Source organism: Rhinolophus sinicus, linkage group LG06 (genome assembly GCF_036562045.2).
Source record: "Rhinolophus sinicus isolate RSC01 linkage group LG06, ASM3656204v1, whole genome shotgun sequence".
Taxonomy (NCBI): domain Eukaryota; kingdom Metazoa; phylum Chordata; class Mammalia; order Chiroptera; family Rhinolophidae; genus Rhinolophus; species Rhinolophus sinicus.
This window is the reverse complement of record NC_133756.1, coordinates 158,589,685-158,602,158: the sequence shown is the minus strand read 5'-3', so window position 1 is coordinate 158,602,158 and position 12,474 is coordinate 158,589,685. Positions and strand designations below refer to the sequence as shown.

The 12,474-nt window shown below is 45.8% G+C and overlaps 1 protein-coding gene across 1 annotated transcript; it reads left to right on the top strand.

Annotated features, from left to right (window-relative positions):
- Window positions 1-58: 58 nt before the first annotated feature.
- HNRNPUL2 (heterogeneous nuclear ribonucleoprotein U like 2) lies at window positions 59-12,272 on the top strand. Its single transcript, XM_019713929.2, has 14 exons — window positions 59-956; window positions 2,867-3,002; window positions 3,298-3,374; window positions 3,573-3,712; window positions 4,020-4,110; window positions 4,207-4,319; window positions 4,542-4,805; window positions 5,099-5,221; window positions 5,601-5,729; window positions 6,260-6,428; window positions 7,769-7,969; window positions 8,973-9,046; window positions 9,305-9,412; window positions 9,532-12,272. Exons 1-14 carry the CDS (start codon window positions 419-421, stop codon window positions 9,610-9,612), a joined length of 2,244 nt encoding a protein of 747 aa, XP_019569488.2. The 5' UTR covers window positions 59-418; the 3' UTR covers window positions 9,613-12,272.
- Window positions 12,273-12,474: the final 202 nt, after the last annotated feature.

The following is a 12,474-nucleotide window of genomic DNA, read 5'->3' as shown; positions in this document are numbered from 1 at the left end:
CAGCCAGCCTTCCCCGTCTCCGGCTCCGGCGCGGCTGCGCGGTGAAACTACCGGCGGCGATTGGCCCATGGGGTAAGAAGGGGTGGGAGGTTAAAGGGAGGGAAGTCCGTCGTCCTCGGCGCGCGCCCGCCAGCGGCAAGGGAACCGAGGAAGCAAGAAGGGAAATATTATCCTAGTGCATGGTTTTGGGGTCCGTGGGCCTAAAAGGGAAAGGGAGCTGGAGGGAGAACCAAACACGACGTAGCGGAGGCTGCGCGCTGTCCTTGTTGCTTGCGTGCGTCCGTGCGTGCGCTCGCTCGCGCGGGCTCAGTGCTGGCGCGTGAAGCGGAGGCGGGCGGCGGCGGCGCCTGCGCGGTTGGGCTCGGTCGACGGTTCGCAGGGGAGGAGGCGGCGGGAGGCGGAGGAGGCGGCGGCTGCGATGGAGGTGAAGCGGCTGAAAGTGACCGAGCTGCGGTCGGAGCTGCAGCGGCGGGGCCTGGACTCACGCGGCCTCAAGGTGGATCTGGCGCAGCGGCTGCAGGAGGCGCTGGACGCCGAGATGCTCGAGGACGAGGCCGGCGGTGGCGGGGCCGGGCCTGGCGGGGCCTGCAAGGCGGAGCCTCGGCCTGTGGCCGCGTCGGGCGGCGGCCCGGGTGCGGATGAGGAGGACGACGAAGAGGAGGAGGAGGACGAGGAGGCGCTGCTTGAGGACGAGGACGAAGAGCCACCCCCTGCCCAGGCCTCGGGCCAGGCCGCGCAGCCGCCGCCAGAGCCCCCGGAGGCGGCAGCCATGGAGGCCGCGGCCGAGCCGGATGCTTCCGAGAAGCCGGCGGAGCAGGCCACGGCCGAGTCAGGTGGGGTAAATGGTGGCGAAGAGCAGGGCACCGGCAAGGGGGAGGAAGACGAGCCGGAGGAGCGGAGCGGGGACGAGACGCCGGGATCCGAGGCGCCGGGTGACAAGGCCGCGGAGGAACAGGGTGAGGAGCTGGCAGCGGAGCCCGACTCCAGCTTGCCGGGTGCGCCCCTGTCCCAGCACCCAGCCCTGCACCCCAGGGTCCGATCCCTTCTGATCACTTGCCTGAAAGTGCCTGATTCCCATCGGCATTTGATGGGACACCCCAGGGGACGTGACTTCCATTCTCTATCCCCTTTCTAGGAGGTTTGGCCGCCTCTGGTGGCCTTACTCTCTGCAGGAGGGAGGTTCTTGCTTAACTCGGTTCGTTGGTGGTAGTGGATTGAAGTGAGCAGTTTTGCATGCGAACTGCCTTTGAGCTACCTGTGGAGCAGCCTCCCGCGGTGCTGGTTTTTTTTTTCCCAAATCGAGAATGAGAATGCGTTAACGAATTGGCGATTCCACGGACAGCCAGACCGACTGTTGGAGGCTACCTGACTGTTGACTTTTTCGCCGTAAAAATATTAGGCAATAAACAATTCGTCAAAGTTCGCTCCATCAGAAGCACATTGCTAGAGTTTGAGCCACACAGAGAATCTGGCAATCTAACCTTGTTCCTGCTTTAGCAGCAGGGGACAGCCTGTGATGTGAGGGTGTCGAGTTTAATAGTTAACTAGTGAAGAGAAAGCCTTAATCTAGCACATTTGAAACAAGTCATTTAACTTGGCTAGGGGTTTTACTTTGTATTCTTAGGATTAAAATACAATCTTCCCACTGAGTTGATGGATGAGCATGTTTGTAAATTTGCTGCACACTTAAGTAGCCGTTTACATTTCTGATCCCTAACTAACTTAATTGAAATGATTGAGGTGTTGGTGGGCCCATTGAGTAACCTTGTGGAAGAGAATGTGTAGCGTCACCGCGGGGAGTTAGTGACCTTTCTCTCTTCCTTTGAAGTGATTGGGTGGGTAGAGGTGATCCATACTATCTGTCAGAGTGGGTTGGAAAACTAAAGTGTCTTCCCAGTCTTAGTATGAAGTGGGTTGCCTTAGTTCTTTTTATAATACATTTTTTAGGCTGCTACTTAGTATAGTATAATTGGAACCCATTCTACAATAGTCACATGCAACTTGAAGATTGTTTGTCCTATGTCCTGGAACAAAAATCCCATTACATAACCTTTGACTTAACGTGTATCCCAAATAACAGATAATAAAGGTTGGGGGATAAAGGACTGTTTTAAATTATTATTAACAACTTTCTTAGTATTGGAAACTACAAAAGCCTAAGGGAAAATTCCTTTGTTTTTCTCTTGTAAAGAATATTGCTAAATATATGACAACACCTTTCTGCCCCAAATTGTGTGCAGTAAAGGTGCAGTATTATTTATGGGTTTCTTGTGACTTAGTGGCTTGCTCTTGTAACTTTCAGTAAAAATACAGCTCTGTATCATGCACCTGAATCCACTTGCTAGATAAGTAAAGCTGTGATGGCTGTGCATTTTAAAGCTGGAAGGAAAGGCAAACTCTTTAAAAGAAATTTACAAAGTGAGGCTTCTGTATCATGAAGCTGTGGAAGTGTTGGAAAATATGTTTTCTGTCCAGCTTAAATTCTCATCTGAAAATCAAGAATTTAAATTAACCTGTGAAGTTTAAAAAAAAAAAAATTTAGGGGATATATTTTTCATGTCATATTGGTGGGGAAATCTGCAAGTTTGACCTGATTTAAGCAGATAAGTTTAGAATGCAAAAATTGTCCAATTTTTATCTACTGCTTGCCTGTAACTAGCCCATAGTGTCTTTTTTTAAAAATAAAAATCCCAGGTAATGACAGGAAGGTGATCTTTGAAAATAAACCGCTCTGTGGATGCAGTGGGAGTAACTTGGCTACTCTGATTAGACAGATACTCAGATCCCCTTAAGTTTCTGTTGGTTCTGAGCTTATTCTTCACTCTAGTATGAAAAACTGCTGATTTTCTTTCCCTCCTTTTTGTAGGAGATGACCAAGATAGTGAAAAGTCAAAACCAGCAGGCTCAGATGGTGAGCGGCGGGGGGTAAAGAGACAGCGGGATGAGAAGGATGAACATGGCCGAGCTTACTATGAATTCCGAGAGGAGGCTTACCACAGCCGGTGAGGGAAACAGTCCCTTTCATTGAAGGGAGTGTCTGCTCTGATATTGGTATATCTGGTGTTGATTGGAGTTTGCAAAGAGGGGTGGATTAAAAATGGAATAGGGTTTTATAGGCATAAGTTTTAGATTGAATCTACCCTGGAAGCTCCTGTTGCCCTTTTCTCATTTGCTGAAAGAAGCTGTCTGCTGGAATTTTATATTCACTGATAGTTAAAAATGGACCTGATGTCATGCAGACACTCCTCAAAGAAGAGGGCTTTGGTTACATTGTATTTGCTTTTCTCTCATGTGTAGCTCAAAGTCTCCACCACCCACCGAAGAAGAGGCAAAAGATGAGGAGGAGGATCAAACTCTTGTGAACCTGGACACGTGTATGTATGAGGCAGACAGGTTGGGATTTTAACCAATCAGAGGTGATTTGGGAGATTAAAACTTAATGGCCTGCAACTTTTAAGAGATTTAGCACATGGGAAACTTTGTATCCCTTCTTGACAACTAGGTATATTTGTTCTGTTGGTGGTTATCAAGTGTTGGGCATTAGAGTAAACAGATTGCTTCTTTCTTAATAGATACCTCGGATCTCCATTTCCAAGTGAGCAAAGACCGCTATGGAGGGCAGCCACTTTTCTCAGAGAAGTTCCCCACGCTGTGGTCTGGGGCAAGGAGTACTTATGGAGTGGCAAAGGGGAAAGTCTGCTTTGAGGCCAAGGTAGTATGCACAGCTCATTAAGAACATTCATTTATTAAATTATTCATTAAACTGTGTACTGGACTCTTGCCCACCAGTATTTTATTAGTGTAGAAAAAGGCACCACACTTTAACAATAAATAACCTTCGCTCCATTAACCAAGAAATTGATCCCTATGGCTTTGCTTTAAGTTCATTGACAGTTGTTATTTTGATGTTGAGTTTTGATAGTTGTTTTCAGTTTGTATAAAAATTTTGTCTTTTTAACTTAAACTTTGCTTCTCAGTTGCTCCAGAGTATCTGAGAGTTCCTTTTCCATCTTGAACAGGTAACCCAGAATCTCCCAATGAAAGAAGGCTGTACAGAGGTTTCTCTCCTTCGAGTTGGATGGTCTGTTGATTTCTCCCATCCACAGCTAGGTGAAGTGATTTTAACTCAGTGGTTGGTGTTGGCTACCATATTCCTTACACCATGAGAAGTTTGGGTGTAAGTAGCTAACTTGTTGTCTATTGTAGGTGAGGATGAATTCTCTTACGGTTTTGATGGACGAGGACTCAAGGCAGAGAATGGGCAGTTTGCAGAATTTGGCCAGACTTTTGGGGAGAATGATGTCATTGGCTGCTTTGCTGTAAGTGCTCCTAGACGTTGTGGATTCATAGCAAGAAGTGGGTAGAGGGCACTGGGAATTCAATTTGCTTCCCATCAGCTGCTCTCTTTTATGCATTTGACACATTGCTTGCTTAGTTGTGAAGTTTTGTTTTTTGTTTTTTTAATAAAAGATTAAATTGTAAGATTTATTCAACCTCAGGCCCTATAAGCTCATAAATGCTCTTATCTTTTGTCACTATAGAATTTTGAGGCTGAAGAAGTAGAACTTTCCTTTTCCAAGAATGGAGAAGACCTAGGTGTGGCATTCCGGATCAATAAGGAATCCCTGGCAGACCGGGCCCTCCTACCCCATGTCCTCTGCAAAAATTGTGTTGTAGAATTAAATTTTGGTCAGAAGGAGGAGCCCTTCTTCCCACCACCAGAAGAGTTTGTGTTCATCCACGCTGTGCCTGTTGAGGAGCGCGTGCGCACTGCAGTCCCTCCCAAGACCATAGAGGAGTGCGAGGTACGCCACCCAGCACAGAGCCTTAGTGCTCAGGCTTCGCAACGATGGGTGGGTAGCTTCTCTTCTCAAAGCTTTACTGAACGGGCAGGGGAGGATTTTTTTTTCCTCATTTTTCCTTTTATTACCCTTAATGACAAAAGTTTTATAATAAAACGTTTATTTTTAAAAATCAGTAGAATCCAAGAGTGAGCAATTAAAAGCAAATCCTCCAGGGGAGGCTGTTATTAAATTGGGCTTTAGAAACATGGCCCTCGCTTATTTTTCATAGCATTCCTGGTGCTGTTTACTTGCAGGTGATTCTGATGGTGGGACTGCCTGGATCTGGAAAGACCCAGTGGGCACTGAAATACGCAAAAGAAAACCCTGAGAAAAGATACAATGTCCTGGGAGCTGAGACTGTCCTCAATCAAATGAGGGTGAGTTGCTGGGGGGAGATTAGTCAGCTGTGGTATTTGCTCTGGAGGTACCCAGAAACTCCTAGTGGGGTTAGTCTTTCAAGTGTCCGAGACCAAGGGTCCCACAAATAGAGAAATGAGTTATTTTCATGTGTTAAAGGGAGATTTTTTTTTTTCCTTTGCTGTGTTGTCATTTCTGAGAGCTGATAAAATCTGGAATACATCCAGATTAAGACTAGAAATGATTCCTGCAGGAAATGGACTATATTCACGGCACTGAGGAATAGGAATGAACTAATGTGGTAGCTTTGGCATTTCAAGAGATGACACCAGTGACTTTTGGACTTTAACTTGCTGCATAACTTCTTGTGTTCTCTTCATTTCCTCTCAAACTCATCAGATGAAGGGGCTTGAGGAGCCAGAAATGGACCCCAAAAGCCGAGACCTTTTAGTTCAGCAAGCCTCCCAGTGCCTTAGTAAACTGGTCCAGATTGCTTCCCGGACAAAGAGGAACTTCATTCTTGATCAGGTATTTTTCAGACTTCCAAAAGAAATCTAGTTTTATAGAAGGTCCAAAGATGAACGTTTTGGTATCCATTAAATCTGATAAAATTACTTAGAGTCAAAGTGGTATGCATTTGTAGAGAGAGACTTAATTAAGGAACAGAATCAGTGCACCTTATTATGACCAAGTGGTTGTGCGTTATAGTTCTTTGAACTCAGAGATGCTTCTTCTTAGTGTTTTCACTAATATATTGACCCAGACTGTAATACATATAGTAGAGGTAATGGGAAGTGTTGGAACTCTTTTGGATTCCTGGCTCCACCACTTACTAGGTTTGTGACCTTGGACAAATCTTGGCCTCTATGAGTCTCAATTTTCCTGATTTGTAAAACCCAGTATCTGTCATGTAGAGTTCAAAGAATTAAAGAAGATTGTGTATGTAAGACCCTCCCTGATGTGGTGCCTCATTTGTAAAAGATGCTCAGTAAGTGTTTTGGTTGAATTTGAGTGATAATTCTTATTCCTAAAACCTCTGTGATTCCTCCTGTCCTTAGTGTAACGTGTACAACTCTGGCCAACGACGGAAACTATTGCTGTTCAAGACTTTCTCTCGGAAAGTGGTGGTGGTTGTCCCTAACGAGGAAGATTGGAAGAAGAGGCTGGAGTTGAGGAAGGAAGTGGAGGGAGATGATGTGCCTGAGTCTATAATGCTGGAGATGAAAGGTGGGCTAACCTTATACAAGTTAGGGATCCTCTTCTTGGCCAGTGCACACCTTACTAGGGCTTCTTAGCACCTGGAGTGATTCTCCATGTTTAAAGTGTAAACCTGAAGAGTAAATTAATGGTAAATGAATAAGCAGAGTGAATGGAGAAGCAGTAATCCTTTAGCTCATTCTGGATAAGATGCAATAAGGGAAATAGTGATAGACCACAGGATAGTTACATCAGAGGCTTCATTGACTCAGTTATTCATTTAGTAAATACCTAAAAGAGTGTCTACTGTGCATCCAGTGCTGTTCCAGATGTGGGGAAATCGTGAATGAAATGAAGCGCTGTTTTATTGAATTGATATTCTAGGGGCGTGGTGTTATGCTTCAAATTAAAGTAATAGTGGTTGGGTTGAATGATCTCATATCTTGATTTCTGATATTCACATTAGGCTTGTTTTTTGTTTGTTTTGGTTTTTGATATGTGCCTACAATCTTGAATGCAATACAAAGCCTAATAGCAAGGTCCCCATAAGGCAGAATTACCAATCTTGATTGATCTTGCTTCCTGCTGTTCCCTTCAGAGTGTGGTTTTTCCCTTTGCTGCTTGCAGCTCCTGGTTTCCCACCTGCCCTATTGACTGATGGCTCTTTGAATTCTGATAACACACAGGGATGGGAGCTGGTTACAGGCTAAGAGCCAGGTTGTTCATTCGAATTGACTAAGAATGAGCTCTGCCAGTCCATAACTGATATTCAGGCACTCGGAGGAATTTAGTTCAGTTTTATAAAAATGAGGGTTAACTGAATTCATCTAATAATTAAGAAAGCCCTCACTGAACTGAATTATACTGGAACTCAGCCTCTGAACTTGATGTTTAGAGACTGGCAGATATGCCAGCCCCTCATCTACAGGTGATGAATAAGACCCCATGTACTCTTGATTCCTGTTCTCCTAGTGTAGATGAGTAAGTGCCTTTCGGCTTGAGTCAGTTTCTTATCAGCGTCTTTTAAACATGTATTTCTTAGCATCTTATCTAACGACACCAAAACTTTCTCAGTTACTTTTAGCCTCTGGCTACCTGCTTCTGGCCTGATAAGAAACCTTAACCCAGTTCACTCTTAATTTATTATGGATCACCTGAGAACTTGTAAATCTACAGTTTGCAGACAGCCCTTTGCCTGGGGCTGTTACAATTTTGGGGAAACTTATGGTAGAGAAAGTACCAGCAGTTTTTTTGTGTATCAGTAGAGGAGGCTTAGAAAATCTTATTCTTCCTGTAATAGAGATTTTATAATGAGATCTTACCCATCTATGCACTTTTCAGGCCCACAAGCTTCTCTCTTACTCTTATAGCCAACTTCTCTCTGCCTGAAAAATGCGACTATATGGATGAGGTGACATATGGGGAGCTGGAGAAGGAGGAAGCTCAGCCCCTTGTCACTAAGTACAAGGAGGAGGCAAGGAAGCTGCTACCCCCCTCCGAGAAGCGGACAAACCGCCGAAACAATCGAAACAAGCGCAACCGGCAGAACCGAAGCCGAGGCCAAGGCTATGGTGAGTCCTCAGGGCCTGCCAGCCCCCATCTGCAGTCTGTGCTTTGTGCTGAGCAGGATCCACAAGGAAACCAAGTCAAGTCACTCAAAATAAGGAATAAGGAAGTAACTTCTTTATGGAGTTTATGTCTTCCTACATCCTTTACCCCCAGTTTCTGTGCTTTTTCCATAATCCTTCGACAAAAGGTAATTATTTTTCAACAGAAATATTTGTTTCCGTGGAAAGCAATGCTTGAGCCTTCTCATTTGTCTAGTTTCCATTTTTACAAGTGGGTTCCCCATTCACTGTTGCAGTGTATCTGAAGGGTTTGTGCAGTGAAATTGGATCCTCATCTTAAGTGTTCTAACTGCTTTGTCCAGTAGATCAACCCTGCTGTACAGACCACAAAGTGAACGCATTGTTCAGTAATTTGGGGGGCTACAAAGTAATTGATGCTGAATGTCTAGTTTGTCATTTAACCCTCCAGTGTGCATTCACTGCCCTTTAAAAATGTGTGTATATGTGTGTGTAAGTGTGTGTTAGTGTTAAGTCAACAAAATTATTGAGTACCTGCTGTATGCTAGGCACTGGGAATACCAAAAATTCCTGCCCTGGAGGAGCTTATTATTTAGACTTTGTTTCATTTGTAGAAAATGATAGGTCTGGGTTATATGACATCTGAGATCCCTTCCAGGGCTGAAAGTCTGTGATTCTATGAATGGCAGTTTTTACTCATGTTTCTAACTCTGCCATGTATCCTTTTGCCATCTTAAATGTTTTGCGGGAATTGGGGAGCTTCAAAAGCAAGGTGGCTTGGTTTTCTTGTGTTTATTCCTCTGCCCTCCCCCCTCAGACTTTTTAAAAGATCCTGGCTGGTGCTTTAATTAACATTGTGTGCGCCTGACAGAAGCAGGCCTCCTATTCCCCCAGAATGGCCTTTGGCTCCGACTTTTTGATTTCCACTCAGACGTGGAGCCAGGACCCCACGCCAGCTGTCTGAGCGCCCTCTCCATTTCTCTTCCAGTGGGCGGGCAGCGCCGAGGCTACGACAACCGGGCCTACGGGCAGCAGTACTGGGGGCATTCTGGAAACAGAGGGGTGAGTGCAGCTCTCCTTCTGCTCCTCCCTCTGGGCCGTGCTAGCCATTCCTATTGGCTTGGGGGAGCAGAGTGGTTTGGGCTGTTTTCTCAGGGCTTAGAGTTTTTCCCATTTAATGTGTTCCTCTGGAAGGATTTATCCTGGGAAGGTTATCCTGTTAAAATATGAAGCTGAGATGTGTCTCATTTAAGACGGGGCTAGCTGTGGCTTGTGATGCAATAAATCCATAAATCTTCACTCCTCTTTCTCCTTCCTCAGGGTTATCGTAATTTCTACGATCGGTACAGGGGAGACTATGATCGATTCTACGGCCGAGATTATGAGTACAACAGATACAGAGACTATTACAGACAGTACAATCGGGATGTAAGTATCTTTTGGGAATAGAGAGGGTGAAGGGGGGCAGGACCAGAGGAATGAGTGTCATGCCTCTCAGTCCTCAGCCGGCTGTGGCTGCCAGTGATGGGGTTTCCCCTCTCTTCTAGTGGCAGAATTACTACTACCACCACCCCCAGGACAGAGACCGATACTACAGGAACTACTACGGTTACCAAGGGTATCATTGAAGCCCCTGCCCTTGTCGCCTGTCAGCCATGAAGCTGAATCTCTGGGGGTGCCAGGCACCCCCCAAAACACAACCAAGGAAAACAGGGGCTGTCGGGGTGGGGCTGAGCTGCCGGGGAGGGACGGTGGGGGGGAGGGTGCGTAAGCTGGGGTGGGGGTGGGGGGAGGTGGAAACAAACAACAAAACTGTACATTTTTTTTAAAGTTTGTTGAAAAAAATATTGTCTTATTCTATAAAACATTTCAAACCTAGTTAGATATTTGTAATCAAAAAACATTTGCGCAGAAAGCAGCACTTAGGGCTGCCTGTCCTGTACCCTGTGGTTGGACAGGAAAAGAGCTAGAAATGTCACCCTTCTGACATTTTAAGGCAGCTGGACTGGCAGCCAAACAAGGGAGAGTGATGACGTGGTGCGCAGAGGGTGGGGAAGCGTGTGAGGGCACTCTCCATAGCAGGCAGGAGTGGGGACAGAGGGAGAGCTTGTGACTGGGGCAGTGAAAATAAATGATTGGCTCTTATCAATCACTTGCACCAACTAACCGTTTGTACTTTCTTTACCGACCTTTCCCTCTTGGGATATCTGGTCTGGTGGGCTGGGAGGCCAAGTGTCCCTGTCTCCACTTTGCTGTGCCTTTGTGCTATTTGGCTGAGGCATGGAGACTATCAGTTGGATGGGTCTATTATCTAGGATTCCCAAGCCAAGGAGACATGGGCACTGTGCTTGTTTGCAGAGCAGAATAGCTTGCACCCTCTATGTGCCCACTAATGAAGTCCCACAAAACCTTGGGAGAATGGGGTGGCAGCCCTCAGCCTGAAGACTGAGCACCAGTCTCTCCTTTCTGTCTTCCAAGGTTGAGATGGGCGTGAAGTCTCCGAAATCATCTCTGTTAGGGTATCTGTCCTCTTATAGTGCAAGAGAAGGAACGTTTCTCAGGGTTTCAGCTCACACAGAAACGAAGCAGGATTCTTTTCACTGCAGCAGGATATGTATATAGGTGAATCCTGTGGTGTGGGCTACCAGGCCCGGGTGCTGAGAATAGCAACTATTTTATACAGTATGGAGGGCATGAGCCCTGCTGGTTTTTTTGATACACAGGTAGAGAGTAAATAGAAAGGGGGAGGGGGGTGGGAGGCAGCTCAGTGGGGCTGCTGCAACTTGGGAAGAGCGTGAATGTAAGCGAGTGTAACAAATGCGTGAACGGGAGTGCCCCTTCCCGATTTCTTGAAACAGGATTCCTCCCGGGGTGCTTTCCCCGCTTGTCCCCAGAGAGGCCTCTAGCCAAGAGACTTCAGTTGGGATGATTTTTGTTTGTTACTTTACCAACATCCTCCCAGTTCTTGACCAACAGATTCGGGTGTCTGGGTTCAAGAATTTGGGTGGGATATGGGAATGCTCTTTCAATATTTAGCTTCAGTTTTAATTCATCTTCCTGCTCAGCACTGGGTCAGCCAAGAGCTTACTCAGCAAACCCCACTTACTGCAGCACTGCCTAGTGAGGGAAAACCCTGGGTTGTGCTTCTAGAATAATGCTTTACTTCCATTTCCTCACCTGGGCAGTTCTCTGTTAAAATTTTGTGCTGAGATTTGATGTCTCCCTCTCCCACTGTTACCACCATGCAGGCCTTCTAGGTATGCAGGCTCTCATTCTGGCCCTCTAGTCTCCCCGTCTGTGACACCCTTCTTCTGCCCCACAAATACCTCTGACCCCGAGGCTGGAATGGGGGGGCTAGTAGGAAATAAGTCTGCTTGCTCATAATGATGTCTTTTTTCGGGGCGCCTGCTTTCTTGTGGTGCCATCAAATGGATTTGTGTGTGGCAGTTGGTGAAATGATTGCATGAACTTTTCTGTAACACACTACTTTTTATTATTATTAAGGGAGTTTTTGAGAAAGCTTTGCTTATAGCGTCAGGGCAAGGAGGTAAAAACTGGAGCCCAAAAAAATTCCCTTAGGGCAAGATTATGTTACAATAGAAAATTGAATTTGAGGCAGGAGCCACCACCCTTTTTCAAATGTTTAGTCCTCCAGTTAATAGCATCTTTAAGGTCTATGACAGTTTGGGGATGCTAGGCCCTCAGGGCCAGGGGGACACACTCTATGCCGCTTTGGGTTTTTTTGGAGGGGAGGGAGGGTTGGGGAGGTACTTGCTGTTAATTTTTGACATTAGAAAGTCATCTTTAAAAAAAAAAAAAAAAGCTGTTTCTCTGGGTGGGTAGAGAGTGAGACTGCCACGTCCTTGTTGGTTTAGTCCAAGAGATCACTCGCAACAACAGTAGATGTCTGGGTTTTGTTTCTGTCTGTCTTTTTATTACAAGAAAACAATGTTAAGAGGGCAAATGTGGATTAACAGGAGGGATCCCTAGCCTTGTTTTCCTTAGAAGACTTGTTTAGTGTTTTATCTGACCTCTGTTGTAGTTGTAGATGGAAAAGCTTGTGAGAAAAACAAACACCACATGGAGCCTGTAAATGTTTTTGCACAACCTGTAAAGCATTCTTGGAAGTGGCCAGTAAAAAAGGGTTTTACCATTTTAAAAAAATGTAACTGTGTCATTGTTTACATCTGTAACCTTTTCCTCCCCTGTTCTCATTACAACATTCTGGCAAAAATGTAGGCACAGTAGCTTCCAGTTTTAGAATAAATAACCATTTGGATTGAATTCACTCTATCTCCTGTGGCTGCACTGACTGGGGTGGAGTGTGTCATCTGGGGGACTGATTTATTTACTTTTAATGTTGCTTCCTCACGTTGCACTGAGTCCAACCAAGGGTGGCTTTCCTTTCCCATGGCTGTTACTCCCTTCCAATTCTATCACGACTTCACTTGGGAGCCAGCCATGCCTTCACTCGGGGGTTGTTGGCCTAC

What these genes read in the sequence shown, in the direction of transcription:
- HNRNPUL2 (XM_019713929.2), top strand. Translation starts at nt 419, where the DNA reads ATGGAGGTGAAGCGGCTGAAAGTGACCGAGCTGCGGTCGGAGCTGCAG. An exon ending in AGACCATAGAGGAGTGCGAG is followed by an intron (nt 4,806 to 5,098) that starts GTACGCCACCCA and finishes GTTTACTTGCAG; the next exon opens with GTGATTCTGATGGTGGGACT. An exon ending in ACAGACAGTACAATCGGGAT is followed by an intron (nt 9,413 to 9,531) that starts GTAAGTATCTTT and finishes CCTCTCTTCTAG; the next exon opens with TGGCAGAATTACTACTACCA.